The following is a 14919-nucleotide window of genomic DNA, read 5'->3' as shown; positions in this document are numbered from 1 at the left end:
TCTAATCATGACCCCCAGTCAGCAGTGCACTTTACAACGTAACTGGGTATAACCAACACACAACTGAGAAACAACACTTCTCCTTTGAACTTGATGCACCCCCACCTGTTGCATTTTTAAACAACCCAGTTCTGACCTATCAAAATGATTTCATCATTCTCCAATGCACTACAACCTGTAGATGGAAAAAACTGAGGCTGGGCATGGTGGCTCACGCCTGTAATCCCAGCACTTTGGGAGGCCTAGATGGGAGGATCACTTGAGCCCATGAGTTCAAGACCAACTTGGGCAAGAAAGCGATACCCCTGTCTCTAAATAAATTTTTTTTTTTTTTTTTTTTTTTTTTTTGAGACGGAGTCTCGCTCTCTCACCCAGGCTGGAGTGCAGTGGCGCGATCTCGGCTCACTGCAAGCTCCGCCTCCCGGGTTCACGCCATTCTCCTGCCTCAGCCTCTCCGAGTAGCTGGGATTACAAGCGTGAGCCACCGCGCCCGGCCAAAAATTTTTTTTTTTTTACTTAGCTGGTTGTGGTGGTGCATGCCTGTGGTCCTAGTTATACAGGTGGCTAAGGTGGGAGGATCGCTTGATCCCAGGGGGTTGAGGCTGCAGTGAGTCGTGTTTGTAGACTGCAGCCTGGGTGACAGAGTGAGACTGTCTTAAAATTAGAACAAAAGAAGAAGAGGGAAAAAAGAAAAAATTGAACTCCATAATAAAGTAGTAATTTAACAGTTAAATAAGGCAATTCTACCAAAAAAACCCTGAAAACAAACAAACCCTACAAAACTCTACTTGGGCACATCATCTAATTGCTTTGTTTTTTCTCTTTATTTCCCTCCACTGGCTGTTGCCTGGCACAGGGGGCCTAACTTTGCTGTTGCTAACGGTCTTGAATTTTAGGGGTGGGTATGGGGAGGCAATTGAGGGCTGTATATCCTAAAAGCCATTCACTTTTAGTTCTGCTCTCTTTAAGACTCAGCAAGATCTGGATGAAGGGGCATTATGCCATTTGATCATGATGTGTTTCCAGAAAGTGCAGGGAATGAGCTGAGATGCTTGTGGAGTGCCCTTCCTGTCACTGTTAGCTTGTGGAGCTTCAGAGAGGGTGCTCAGGGTGCTGCCTGCTCTTCTGGTGCCCGCTCTGTGGCATGTGTGTTTTCGGGTGGCTGAGCAAAGCCTACTGTGTAAAACTTGTGAGAGGAACCACTCGACTGCTACTCTCATGGCCCAGTAAGAATGGATGCAGTAGAAAAAGCAATGATTATGCAGAAAGTTTCCCTTTTAAACATAATTCCTAGTAAAGAACAAAAATGTACGTAAGATGTGTTGTATCACTTCCTGATAATTTTACTTTGGTGTTCTCTGGCTGAATTGTTTAAAAAGTCAAAGTCCCTGTGTTTATATGACATGGATACTGCTACGTTATTTAAGCTCTCTGGCCTTGCTCTCTAAGTGGGATCTGGGACCTTCCATAGTACCATCACCTGGGCATTTGTTAGAAACACAGCATCTTGGGCCCCACCCCAGACTTCCCGAGTCAGAATCTACTTTTACAAGATCTCCTCATGACACAGACACACATTTAAGTTTGAGAACCTTTAGACCTCAACCTTTTTTTGGTTTCAGAGCAACAAGAGTCTTTGGTCTGCCTTTGTTTTCCATAGTGGATGTATTTCATGTCTCTATGAATACACGAGATATTTTAACTCCTCAGGCTGTACAAGCAAATGGATCGGGAACATGTATGTTAAAATTAATTCGTAGAATACCTGCTATAATTTGAGCCGTGTAAACTCAACTCATTATAACTGTGTTTTGAGGTGGAAAGAGAGTGATTTATCTTTGGCAGGGATGTTGACTGACCACTGCTTAGGCAGGGCCCCATAGGGTGATATTGTTTTGATAAAATCACTGTGATAGTTTCTAGTCCATTGTATTATAAGTACAGAAACTCTTATCAAGTGATCCAGAGATGAATGGATTTGAAAAGGCCAAAATTATGCTGTTACAAACTTGCATGTGATTGCTGAATAAGCCAGTTTTTACACCAGAAATAAAACATTATGCAGGCCTGATGTTGAGGTTGGTTTGACCATAAAAGTCCATATTATATGAATACAACTTTGAAAACTTACGTGTATGTCTCCTGTCAAGGATGAAATCAGAGCCAGTTTGTTAATTTAATGTTCCTAAGGCTTAAGAGCTTCAAATAATGAAGCATGATATAAAAATTTTCATACTGGCCCACTAACCAAACATTCAGACAGCACTTTGCAGAACTCGTGCGCTGGACAGCATTGGATGAACACAGATTTTGGCCCTGGCACACCTCTTCTTTGTTGTTTTGGCAGTCTTTCTCTGCACACATTTTGATGTCATCATCTCTCAGCCTTCTGGGGATCTTCCATCATTGTTTCCATGTTCTGTCTATACTAACTCTATTCTCAGACTATAGATATATCAAAATGGCACATTTCTCTGCGTAAGGGGTAGTATGTTAGAAAAACCACCAGCACTCTTTCAATAAATGAAGGAAGGCTTCTACAGGAGGGGAAGAGATTGATGAGTTCATGATGAAGGCAGGAGGAAGCTACTCGGTCAAGAAGGGGATAAAGCAGCTGACTCAGTTATCAACCAACTCAAGCACTGGAAAGGATACAAATAAGGTGCAAGGGAAGGAGCCAGCCTCACGCAAATGTAAAATCAATTTTGGAAATATGAGAACACACATGAAACGAAGGATTACAAGGCTGCAAATAACTGAGTGCTAAATAAATGACTTTTCTTTTTTTTTTTTTTGAGACAGAATCTCACTCTGTTGGCTAGACTGGAGTGCAGTGGTGCAACCTTGGCTCACTGCAACCTCCATCTCCTGGGTTCGAGTGATTCTCCAGCTTCAGCCTCCTGAGCAGCTGGGACTACAGGCATGCGCCAAAACACCTGGCTAATTTTTGTATTTTTAGTAGTGATGGGGTTTCACCATATTAGTCAGGCTGGTCATGAACTCCTGACCTTGTGAGCTGCCCGCCTCGGCCTCCCAAAGTGCTGGGATTACAGGTGTGAGCCACTACGCCTGGCCAATGACTTATGTTTTTAGAGAGCTTTATACTGCACACAATCTTCTTTAGTATACACATTATTTTCTGCACAATAATTCTTTGAAATAGGGAGCAGTTAACTCAGCCAAGATCACAGAATTAGTGAATGGAACAATGAATAATAGAGTTTTGAACTTTCGACTTCATAACCAAAATTATTCCAACTTCATGAAACTGTTTCTGTGTAATAGGTAAATAAATTTATTTAGAAGAAAACACTGTAGGTGAGATGGCTGTAGTACTCTGGTGGAGGGATCACATGGTTTGGCTGTGTCCCCACCCAAATCTCACCTTGAATTGTAATAATCCCCACATGTGAAGGGTGGGGCCAGATGGAGATAACTAAATCATGGGGGTGGTTTCCCCGATACTGTTCTTGTGGTAGTAAGTCTCAGGAGATCTGATGGTTTTGTAAATGGGAGTTCTCCTGCACAAGCTTTTGCCTGCTGCCATGTAAGACATGACTTTTCTCCTCATTCACCTTCTGCCATGATTGTGAGGACTCCCCGGCCATGTGGAACTGTGAGTCCATTAAATCTCTTTCCTTTATAAATTACCCAGTCTCAGGTATGTCTTTATTACTAGCATGAGAACAGACTAATACAAGGGGTTTCATTCATCAGGAGGCATTTTGTTTTATAAAAAATCACTGTATAAGTGCCCAAAAAGGAGAGGGCGTGGAGAATACCACCAAAAGGCTTGTCTGTGTGTACTGAAGTTATCTGGAAGGGGCCACGGGAGGTCTGCAGAGCAGCAGGTCCAGATGATAGACGAAGAGTCTTAGTGACGGTAGCCTTGGCCAGCACGATGGAAGGAAGGGGGTGGGTGCTAAGGATGCTCTGTAGACCCCATGGGCAGCTGCTGGCGATGGAGATAAAGGATGATGTTTACCTGAAAATGACCTTGACAGTGTGTGGATCATATTGCCTACTAGGATGGGGGGGCATTGAAGGTTCAGACATGAGAAGATGAACATTTTGGTCTTCATGACTAATTTGAAACAGTATTGAGACACTACATTTGAAACATCTTGTGGACAGAATGCTGCTGCGTTGGGCTGGCGGTGGGTGGGAGCGGTACACACTCAGAGGTTAGGGAATGGGGTTGGGGTATGCTTCAGAGCTACCTGGGCTGTCTTTGCTACTTTTATCTTTGTCTTGAGGTTCTAGCAAGACTGGCATCACCCGCAGGTCTTTTCTGGCATGTCTAGGTTTTTCCCACCGACTGGATATTTGTGTGTCAAATTATTTGTCAGTAGACATATTTGTTTCTATTTTCTCAGTTGTTTCATTCTGCTACTTCCTGACCTTATTTTTAACCCCTCTGGGTTCTTTTCTAATTATTTTTGGCACTGGTGCTCTGAATTCCTCCTGGTTTAATGTCACTATGGTGTGAACTCTACAGGTAAACAAGCTGAACTGATGTGCTTGGAGTACCGAGTCATTCATCCCTTTTCCCTTCTTTGTCTTACTTTTCTTATCTTCCTCTTCCTTTCTATTAATAAATACTTGAGTCATTCAAAACTATGCGACAGGCATTTCCTCAGCAGGAGATAGATCCTGGAACAGAAGTTTAAAAATACTGAAGATGAAATAGCACAAACTGCAGCAGTGTTTCCTTCACTGCAGTCATTGAAGGAATACCACCTCTGTGATTTTGCCATATCTGTATATCGTCATTTGCTTAACATTTTAATACTCATACTAACAAATGAGTATTTAAATACAATTTATTTTTCTAAAATTAATTTTTTATAAGGAAAACTTTACATCAAAACTGAAAAATTGTAAAATGACATTAAATACATAATTATTAGTGTTCATCTATACCACTGTGAACCATATGTCCCTAGTGCAGGGACTGACAGAATTTTACTTTATATTCAAACTGTGCTCTCTTTCAAAGTTCTCTGAATTGAATCTACCCCTTCATGGGTCCTGGTTGTATCACAGGGAGCAATATAAAGTAAGTTTTTCTTTTATTCATAAATTGCGTCCCTTTAAATATTTGAAGACAGTTCCTTTTGGGTTTTCCTCTTTTTTCTTTATTATTATTATTTTTTGTAATTTGACACAGGGGTCTCACTCTGTCACCCAGGCTGCAGTGCAGTGGTATGGTCATGGCTCACTGCAGACTCGACCTCCCAGGATCAAGTGATCCTCCCACCTTAGCCTCCCAAGTAGCTGGGCCACAGGTGCGTGCCACCATGCCCAGCTGGTTTTTTGATTTTTATTTTAGAGATGGGGTCTCACTTGCCCAGGCTGGTCTGGAACTCCTGGCCTCAAGTGATTCCCCCTCTGCACTGGCTCCTCAAAGTGCTTGGAGTACAGGTGGAAGCCCCTGTGCCAGACCCTTTTGAGTCTTCTTTCTTCTAGACTAAGCACCCCAGGTTTCCACCCTTGGATGTGCTGGGGTGTTGCCCCCGCTGATGGTGTTTACCCTGACCCCTGTCACTGTGGTCTCTTTCCTCCAGATGAACTCAGGGTTTGAATCCTGACTTGTCCATCTCCCTTCTTGAAGAACAGTTCTGGGACTGGACGTGGTTCTCCAGATGCGTTCTGAGCGGTGCAGAGACACAGCGTTCAGATTGCTCCTGTTCTGGACACTATTTTTTCTGTTAATGGGACCTAAAATCGTACTGATTTTTTACAATAATTTCACCATACTGTTCACTCATATTGTAGTGGGGTCTGCCTAACACTGCCAATCTTTTTCACTGCATGTGGATCTGCTGACTTGTGCCATCTAGGACACTGGCAGCAAATTTATTACTAGTTACTTGCTCCTTGTATTGGAGAACCATGAAAAATAATACATGTGTCTATCAGGGGCATGTATTTTTCTTATTTGTCATGTTTTGCTCATAGATCACTAACAAGTATTGGTTCTGAAAGTGCTGTCATTACTCTGGGTTTTATTTATTTGGCCCTACAGACTTGAACTTGTTTTAAAAGTCCAGATGAACTTTTGTTGTTTCATTTATCTCATTCTCTAATTTCCGCAGAAATGTTTATTTTACTCTGTATAATTTGAAAATTGTTCTCTCTCTTTTTTTTTTTTTTATGAGACAAGGTCAGGCTGTATCACCCAGGTTGGAGTGCAGTGGCATGATCTTGGCTCACTGCAACCTCTGCCTCCTGGGCTCAAGCCATCCTCCCACCTCAGCCTCCTGAGCAGCTGGGACTATAGGCACACACCACCATTCCCAGCTAATTTTTGTACTTTTTGTTCAGATGGGCTTTCGCCACATTGTCGAGGCTGGTCTTGAACTCCTGAGCTCAAGCCATCCACCTGCCTTGGCCTCCCCAAGTGCTGGGATTATAGGCGTGAGCCACCATGCCCGGCCTGAGAATTGTTCTCCTTAATGGAGAAGGATGAAAACAGCTTATTTCCTTGCCTCTGGATTCTTTCTCAAATCCCTTGTGCCTTTTTAGTACTAACTGCCTCTAGGGGAAGAGATTCATCTATTTATTCATTATGGGGTTCCTAGATACCAATGTCCCGAGGATACTAAGATAAAAGTCAAAGTCCCTGTTCTTGAGTGTATGATATAGCAGGAGAGAAAGTAAAAAAGTGGAATATGAGCAGACCTGCTTTTTAGCATAGGGATTAGACTAGATTGATTTGTCAGAGTTCAAACCGTGGCAGGGTTGCTCTGGTTGGTTGTCAGGGTTGTGCACTGCATATTCCAGAGGGTGCCATTCATAGAGACAATGATCTATACAGCTGTATGTAGTATACAGCTGTCTATTAGCTCTATATCCTTGCTCAAATTACTTAACCCCATTAAGATTTGTCTTCCAACTCTGTATTCTGAAATAATACTAGTACCTATTTCAGAGGGTTGTGATGAAACTAAAATAAACACTCCCTCTAATTCATATATCCCAGGGCTTGGCACGGATTAAGTGTTTGGTAAATGTTATGAACACAAGGTGGTCATGCTGGAGCACGCACGGTGAGTGTGGAAGCACAGGGCTGAGTATTTGTTCCCTAGGGCTGCTGCAACAAATTACCACAAACTTTGTGGCTTAGACACACATATTCTCTCCTAGTTATGGAGGCCAGAGGTCCAAACTCAGCAGAAGCCGGGGTGTCAGCAGGGCCTGGCCTCCTCCAGAGGCTCTAGTGGAGAATCCATTCCTTGCCTCTTCTGGTTTCTGGTGACTGCCAGCATTTCTTGGCCTGTGGCCCTATCACTCTGGTCACTGCCTCTTTGGTCACATTGCTTCTCCTTTTCTGTGTGCAGTCACATCTCCCTCTGCCTTCCTCTTACAGGGATACATGTGATTGCATTTAGGGCTCATCCTGACAATTCACGATAGTCTCCTCACCTCAACTTAACTTCATCCTGCACTTACATCTGCATAGCCCCTTTGCCATATGAAGTAACATTTATAGGTTCCAGGGGTTAGGATCTGGATATCTCTGGGGACCGTTATTTAGCTACCATTGGCTGCCTAACCTAGTTTGGAATTGGGAGGAAGGGAATGTCAGAGACACCTTCCTGAAGGAGTTGATGGCTGAACCCAGAAGTGAAGGTGGCTGGGAGTTACCCTGGCAGAAAACTGGGGATGAACATCCCAAGTGGGAAACATTCGGGGTGGACAGAGTGACGGTAGATGAATCACAGAAACTCAGACCTGCTAAGGCAGTAGGACATTGTCAATGTGCAACTTCTCAGTCGTTTCCGCGGACATAGCTGACATAGCATCAAATTATTATTCTTTAATTTCCTCTTTTAAACCCAGAATTTTAAAAATGTATATTTAAAGTTTAGAATTTCCTTGGAATTTTGCTCCAAGGAAACTTTTGAGCAAGTGTCTCTGTCCTCTGCCACATTTTCTGCAAACTAAGTTTATCTTCCAGTGCGGTGTCTCCTCCCTTTCTTGGTACCTGTGAGGTGAGGGCTACCTGGACATGGTGGAGCCGTTGCAAGCGTAGCCCGCTGAATGTGGTCCACAGACACGCTATGTTCACTCCTCCAGTCTTTTTGAAAAATTAGAGTCAGTTGAACACTTTAAAAACTGGTAAAATTCATATGAAAAATCTAAATTTCTAACATCTTTTATGAAATAAGACAATGTGTCTCAATGTGTTCTTGCTGTGGCTAAAACACAAGCATTAAAGTTTGAGAGATTCCCTCAGTTTCTGGGGCTGAGACCCCGTAGCCTCTGAGCTGGTACTGTGGTTGTTTTCTTAGTGGAGAGAAATAAAAAAAGTGGGGAAATGAAAGTCCGAGTGGCCCTGTGAGGGGGCTAATGCTTGTAATCCTAGCACTTTGGGGGACTTAGGTGGGAGGATTGCTTGAGCCTAAGAGTTAAAGACCAGCCTGGGCAACATGGTGAAACCCCGTCTCTCCAAAAAATACAAAAATTAGCCAGGTGTGGTGGCACACACCTGTAGTCCCAGCTACTGGTGAGCTTGAGGCAGGAGGATCGCTTGAGCTCTGGGAGGTCGAGACTACGGTGAGCCATGATCGTGCCGCTGCACTCCAGCCTAGGTGACAGAGTGAGACTGCCTCAAAATAACAAAACAAAACAAAAAAGAAGGCCGGAGTGGGCCATGCTTCTCATCCAGGCTGGCATTACTCATCACCTTACCTGCTGCCTTCTAGTCAAGGTTTCTGAGATTGAGAAGGCTGATTGACATGTACAGCCTCTTTTCATCTTTCCCATTCCTACTCAAAAAACAAGAACTATAAGACAGAACAACTGACCCCCAACAACACTTTACAACAGCTGTGGCCTCAGCCTCTCGACTCCTGTCTCCTGCGAAAGATGTCCTCTTCGGTCAGTTGGTGGGGAGAGCACAGAGCAGCAGTGGAGAGAGAGCCGGCCTCGCCCCCTGGGGGCTGCAGGCAGGGTGGGCCAGCACCCTCGCACACGCTTAGTAAAAAACCCAAACTGAACCAATGCTTACTGCTTCAACATTCTAGCATATTCCCTTCCTATCTTTCATTTAGATATAGGAAGTGGGACTGTATTGGAATACTGTTTTATAGTCCCTGTTTTACAGCTAGCAATATATTGTAAGCATTTGCATGTTTTATTCACTATTATCCTATGTTACCATTTTTAAAAAGATTTCTTTTATTGAAGTGAAATGCACATATTAAAAATAACCTATTTTTTATTTTTTATTTATTTTTTTGAGACAGAGTTTCACTCTTGTTGCCCAGGCTGGAGCGCAATGGTGTGATCTCGGCTCACTGCAACCTCTGCCTCCTGGGTTCAAGCGATTCTCTTGTCTCAGCCTCCCAAGTAGCTGGGATTACAGGCACATGCCACCGTGCCTGGCTAATTTTTGTATTTTTAGTAGAGATGGGGTTTCATCATATTGGTCAGGCTAGTCTCGAACTCCTGACCTCAGGTGATTCACCCACCTCAGTCTCCCAAAGTGTTGGGGTTACAGGTGTGAGCCACTGCACCTGGCCAAAAATAACCTTTTTAAGTCACCAATTCAGTGGTCTTTAGTGTATTCCCAGTGTTCTGGAACCACCACTTCTCTCTTGTTTCAAAATGTTTTCATCGCCTCAAAAGAAAACTCCATACCCATTAAGCAGCTGCTCCCCATGCCCTCCTCCCCTAATCCCTGACAATGACGACTCTGTGTTCTCTGCCTATGGATCTTCCTATGCTGACTATTTCATATAGATGGAATCATACAATACATGACCTTTCCTGTCTGGCTTCTTTCACTTAGCATAATGCTTTCAAGGCTTATGCACATTATGACATGTATCAGCAACTCATTCCTCTTGGGAGTGATATGTAGATCACTTGCATATGTAGATACGTCCCATGATTTGTTTATGCATTCATCTGTTGATGAGCGTTTGGGCTGTCTGCACCTTCTTATTGTGATTAGTGCTACTATGAACATAAGTGCACATGAATTTGAGTTTGAGTACATATACCTACGAGTGGACTTGCTTGGTCATGTGGTAATTCTAGGTTTATCTTTTTGAGGGATCACCAAACTAATCTTCCACAGTGACTGCATCCTTTCACATTCTGTACACTTGCAATGTACAAGGCTTCCAGTTTCTTCGCATCCTTACCAATGCTTATTAGTTTCCATTAAAAAAATTCTGGCCATCCTCGTGGGTGTGAGGTGGTGCTCTGGTGTGGTTTAGTTTACATTTCCCTAATGTACGTCATTTCTGATGGCGGCAGAGCAGTCCCTCTTAGAGATGTCCTGTTAGTTTGCCTAGTCAGTGCTCCACTGGTAAACATTTAGTCTCTGTCTCACATCTTTTTGTACTTACAAACATGTAAAATGCAGTACACACCCTCATGTTCTCAGTTGAGAGCCTGGACTCTGGGGTCAGACAGCTGAGCCTCAGGTGTGGCATCTCCACTTACTGTGTAGTCTTGGGCAATTCACTTGACTTCTAAGCCTCAGTTTCTTCACTGATAAAATGGGTGTAAATAAGATCTGCTTCACAGATGTTTCTTAGGATTAAATACAAACGTGTAAAACCCTGTACATATGGATTCATACATGGTAACCACTCAATAAATGCTGGATGTTTTCTCCATCTTGGCTCATATCTTAGATTTCTTTTTTCTTTTTTTGTTTTTATTTTGAGACAGGGTCTCACTTTGTCGTCCAGGCTGGAATGCAGCAGCGACAACGCGGCTCACTGCAGCAAGCAATCCTCTTGCCTCAGCCCCGTCAAGTAGCTAGGACTACAAGTACACACCACCACGCTCGACTCATTCTTGTATTTTTTGTAGAGACAGGGTTTTGCCTTGTTGCCCAGGCTGGTCCTGAACACCTGGGCTCAAGCAATCTGACTGCCTCAGACTCACAAAGAGCTACGATTTCAAGCATGGGCAGCCACGGCCGGCTGATTTCTTTTTTAAATTCTTAGAGGTGATATTGCTGGGTCAGTAGAAGTTATGCACATATTTGAAGGCTTTTGACGCACATTGTCCAAAAGTCCTTTCCAGATACTAATTTAACCTCCACAGCAGTGTATGCCAGTGTTTGTTTTTGGCACCTTCAACACCAGGGATTGTCACAAAAAAATTATTGCTAACATCTCATTGCTGGTTTAAATTTGCATTTCTTTGATGGCTAGTGAGGTTAAATATCTTTTGGGCATTTATATATCTTTTTATGAATTGCCTTTTTAATGTCCTATGGCCCAGTTTTTCTGTTGAGTTGGTAAACTTGTCAATTTCTATAAGAGCTCTTTATGACTAGGATTTTAACCTAACTTGTCTGTCATTTTATTAAAAGATAATTCCAGTTTGTCACTTGCATTTTAATTTCACATGGCTACATGGGATGGTTCACTACTACAGGCTCTATAAATATCAAACTCCTGGTGTTTCTTAGAGAGGATGGACAGATATTGAGCAAATCACTTACTTTCTCTAGGCCTCAGCTTCCCCATCTGTGAAATGAAGGGTTTGGACTAGAAAATTGCTGTTTATATCCAGATTTGAAATTGTATCATTTCATACAAACATCTTGCATGTTCAGTACATAGTGTTATATCATATGTCATATTTTACACTGATATGTAATGTTAATATTTATAAATGTAATTACTCCCTAAACTACATGGGTATACCTACAGACCCTTGAGCAGAGGCTCTAAGTAAGTAGTGGCATTTTGATGTTTTTTAGATAGAAAAAATATATATCTATTTTACATATAAAATAATATGTTTCACATATAAACATAAAAAAAATTTTACACATAAATACATATAAAAATGTAACAGTTTACACATAAATATATAAAAAATATGTAACATTTTTATATATAAATACATGTAAAATAACATGTTTTATAAATATAAATATAAAATATAACTTTGGTATATAAATATCAATATAAAATATATAAAATATAACATATTTTATATATAACTATAAATATATAAAACATAACATATTTATGTTTATATAATATATAGCTATAAAATATAACATTTTATGTATAACTATATACAAAAATATATATAAATATATAAAATAACATCCAGGTTACAAAAATTAAAAAAACTCATTATATATATTTTATTGGTGTTGTACTAGATGAGTCATTTGTAATTCTCTTATAGGGAATTTTTACTTTTGCATCACTGAGGCCAGTGGAGTTACAGCTGTTTTTGTTTTTAAACAGGTACTTGATTCAGTTAATGCTACGTATTCTGACTTTAAGAGCAACTTTGCCAAGAGGCTGTCCGCAGAGGTTCCTGTTGCGAGTAGCCCCATTACCACAAGGTGGCAGCAAAGTCAAACTAGGGCTCTGTCCTCCGATTCCTTTGGGGAATCAACCACCTACCTCCCAGAAGCTTCAGGATCAGCGCTGAAGACAACGCCTGAGAAAGAGACCTTGACTCTAGGTGAGGTGCCCCGGAGGTGAGGTGCCACAGCCCCGTTTTGCAACGTGAATTAAAGATATATTCCTGAGAGAATCTTTGTCTTGTAGAACTAAGGAGTGTCACATTGAGTCAACTCTTTTCTCTTTTTCTCCCTTTGAATAAGAAATTTCCAAGGTGGGGAGAAATGACACAAAAACAAAGGAAAGTTACTGTATGTGTTTAAAAAAAAACAAAAACAAAACTTTAGACAAATTAAATTTAACAAAGTTAATTGTGCAAAGAACCGTTGGCCAGTGGGCAACCAGAGAGCCACTCCATGTGGGGGTGGGCAGCATTTATGGACAGGAGTTGGAAGTGCGTAGAAGCCGGCCTGATTGGCTACAGCTCAGTTCGCCTTATTTGCACGTGGTCTGATTGGTTGGCCGCCTGTGATTGACTGAAGCTCAGCTTCTGTGATTGGCGGAGACTCAGCTAAGTTAGGCTTTCAGTTAGTTTACATCCCAAGTTAGGTTGCACTTTAAGATGTAGGGACTCATCCCACATCGTCAGGCCAAATTTAGCTTAATTTTAATATGTTTTTGAGACTTGCATTGGTTAGATGATTACTTTTGTAAAGATTGTATGTATGAATGTATATGTATATATGTATATGTATACACACACACGTATGTGCTTTTGTTTTGCAAAGTATAGAATTTTAGTGACTGGTAAGGTTACTGGTATACAGTCAGAAAAAATTATGCGTTAGTAATGGAATAATCAGATGTGAAATAGAAGAAAAAGACAGAAGCAGGAGAGAATGAGAGGAAGAGAAAGTAAGAGGAAGGAAGCAAGAGAGAAGGATGAGGAGATGGATGGGGGAGAGAGACAAAGAGAAAGAAGAGAGGAGAAGGAGACAGAGGAGGAAGAGGAGGAAGAAAGAAGAAAGAAGAACCTCCAAGAGTAGTAGGGAAGAAGAAGAGGGAAGGAAAGGAGAGTGAGAGACAGTCTGATGCCTATGATGGGGCAGACATGGGGGAGTGGGCTCCAAACCACCAGTGTGATGGACAAGATCCATGATGAACCTGCCAGAGCCCCAAAACACAAACTCTCTGAAATATGTAATTCTCATTTGGGCACAGCCATTTTCATTCCCATCCTTCAGAAGCAAAATTTGCCACCTATCATCAGCTGATGTAATTCCCATTCTTTCTTTTGAGAATCCCAGGCAACATAATTCTTTTGAGTATCAGCCTATTTATTAAGACAAATGTTAATAGAAGTGCCAACTCTTTTCAATGACATCAGACACGATGATGCATTGCAGTTCTGCAGATTGAAAGGGAGCCCAGATGTTTTTCAAATCAATGAAATTCCCATGTAACGACAAGCGTTAATACTGAAAGTATTTAATAACCGAGGAGGGAAGCGGTAGGAGATAAGGGGTTGTGAAAAACGTCATTGTTATGACTATCTTCTGAAAGAAATCTTTTGTATCTCATTGCAGTTGAGGGACAGTTTTGATGCTGATTGTTTTTGGAAGAATTTCTGGCTAAAATTAGGAGCTCCCTTTTACTTTCTAGGCTCTAAATTAATTTATTGATTTTTTAAAAAAGTATGACATTGTGTGAGAAATTCAGAAATCAGATATTAACCAAAAGGATTTTACAAGAAAGGCCATTTTATTTTCTACTGAAGTTAATACTAGGGATTAATCAGATCTATTGGTTTCTCAGTGCTTTGCTAGTGGGGTTTCTTTCTTTTTGTTTTAGAAGAGAAGATACTGAAGATCCTCCCATCCCAAAGGGACAATTACAGAGAGGTTCATTTTCAGTCATGCTCTGTGGACAGAACCTGAGAGGTCCCTTCTTTCTTAGGCTGATGGACCTGACCTCTTTGTATATAACTGGGATGATTGTCAGTACTAGCCTCTGACTGCAACTTTTTCTTTCTCATTTGAAGTTCTGAGAGCTGGCTTTTTCTTCCCTGTACTCTTTTACAAATAGCATGAGAAAGCAAGCATGCATAATTTCTCAGGACAAAGAGCAAGATCTAAAACTTTGACCAACATTTCATATGTTTATCCTTCTTCTCCCTAAGTGTAATATATATTGCTTAAATTTTGAATGTCCCAGTACTTGAGGTACTAGGCTCTAGGAACATTAGTGAGAATCTATCAAGCCCGTGGTTGTCCAAATGAAGAAGAGATTGTCACATGGCAAAAGGCCAAGATTTTCCAATGATCCCTTGGCTCCTGTGATGAACAAGTGATATGGCAGATAATTAGTTTTATAGAATGACTTGACAGGTTTCCAGGGCAGTTGAAAGTCTGGTAAAGGGCTTTCTCAATCTTGAGAAGAGAGTAGATAGGAATAATATTGATGCAAGTAACACTGACTCTTCTATTACTTTAACTTAGAAAGTATTTCACTGACGCCATCTTAAACTATCTTTAAAACGTCTTTCTGCAATAGAAAGGGGGAGAGAGGCAAAGTGATT

The 14919-nt window shown here is 41.4% G+C and overlaps 1 protein-coding gene across 3 annotated transcripts in view; it reads left to right on the top strand.

Annotated features, from left to right (window-relative positions):
* The window catches only part of CDC20B (cell division cycle 20B), a 61518-nt gene that overhangs the window by 13654 nt on the left and 32945 nt on the right, over positions 1 to 14919 (top strand). For all 3 annotated transcript variants that reach the window (XM_030798548.1, XM_030798547.1, XM_030798546.1), the window contains exon 3: positions 12240 to 12462. In XM_030798548.1, the coding sequence (XP_030654408.1) occupies positions 12240 to 12462 (223 nt within the window). The remainder of the gene's footprint in view (positions 1 to 12239; positions 12463 to 14919) is intronic.

The sequence above is a fragment of the Nomascus leucogenys genome, chromosome 18, assembly GCF_006542625.1.
Source record: "Nomascus leucogenys isolate Asia chromosome 18, Asia_NLE_v1, whole genome shotgun sequence".
In the NCBI taxonomy this organism is placed as follows: Eukaryota; Metazoa; Chordata; class Mammalia; order Primates; family Hylobatidae; genus Nomascus; species Nomascus leucogenys.
The sequence above is the reverse complement of the archived record's forward strand: the minus strand, read 5'-3'. Positions and strand labels throughout refer to the sequence as shown.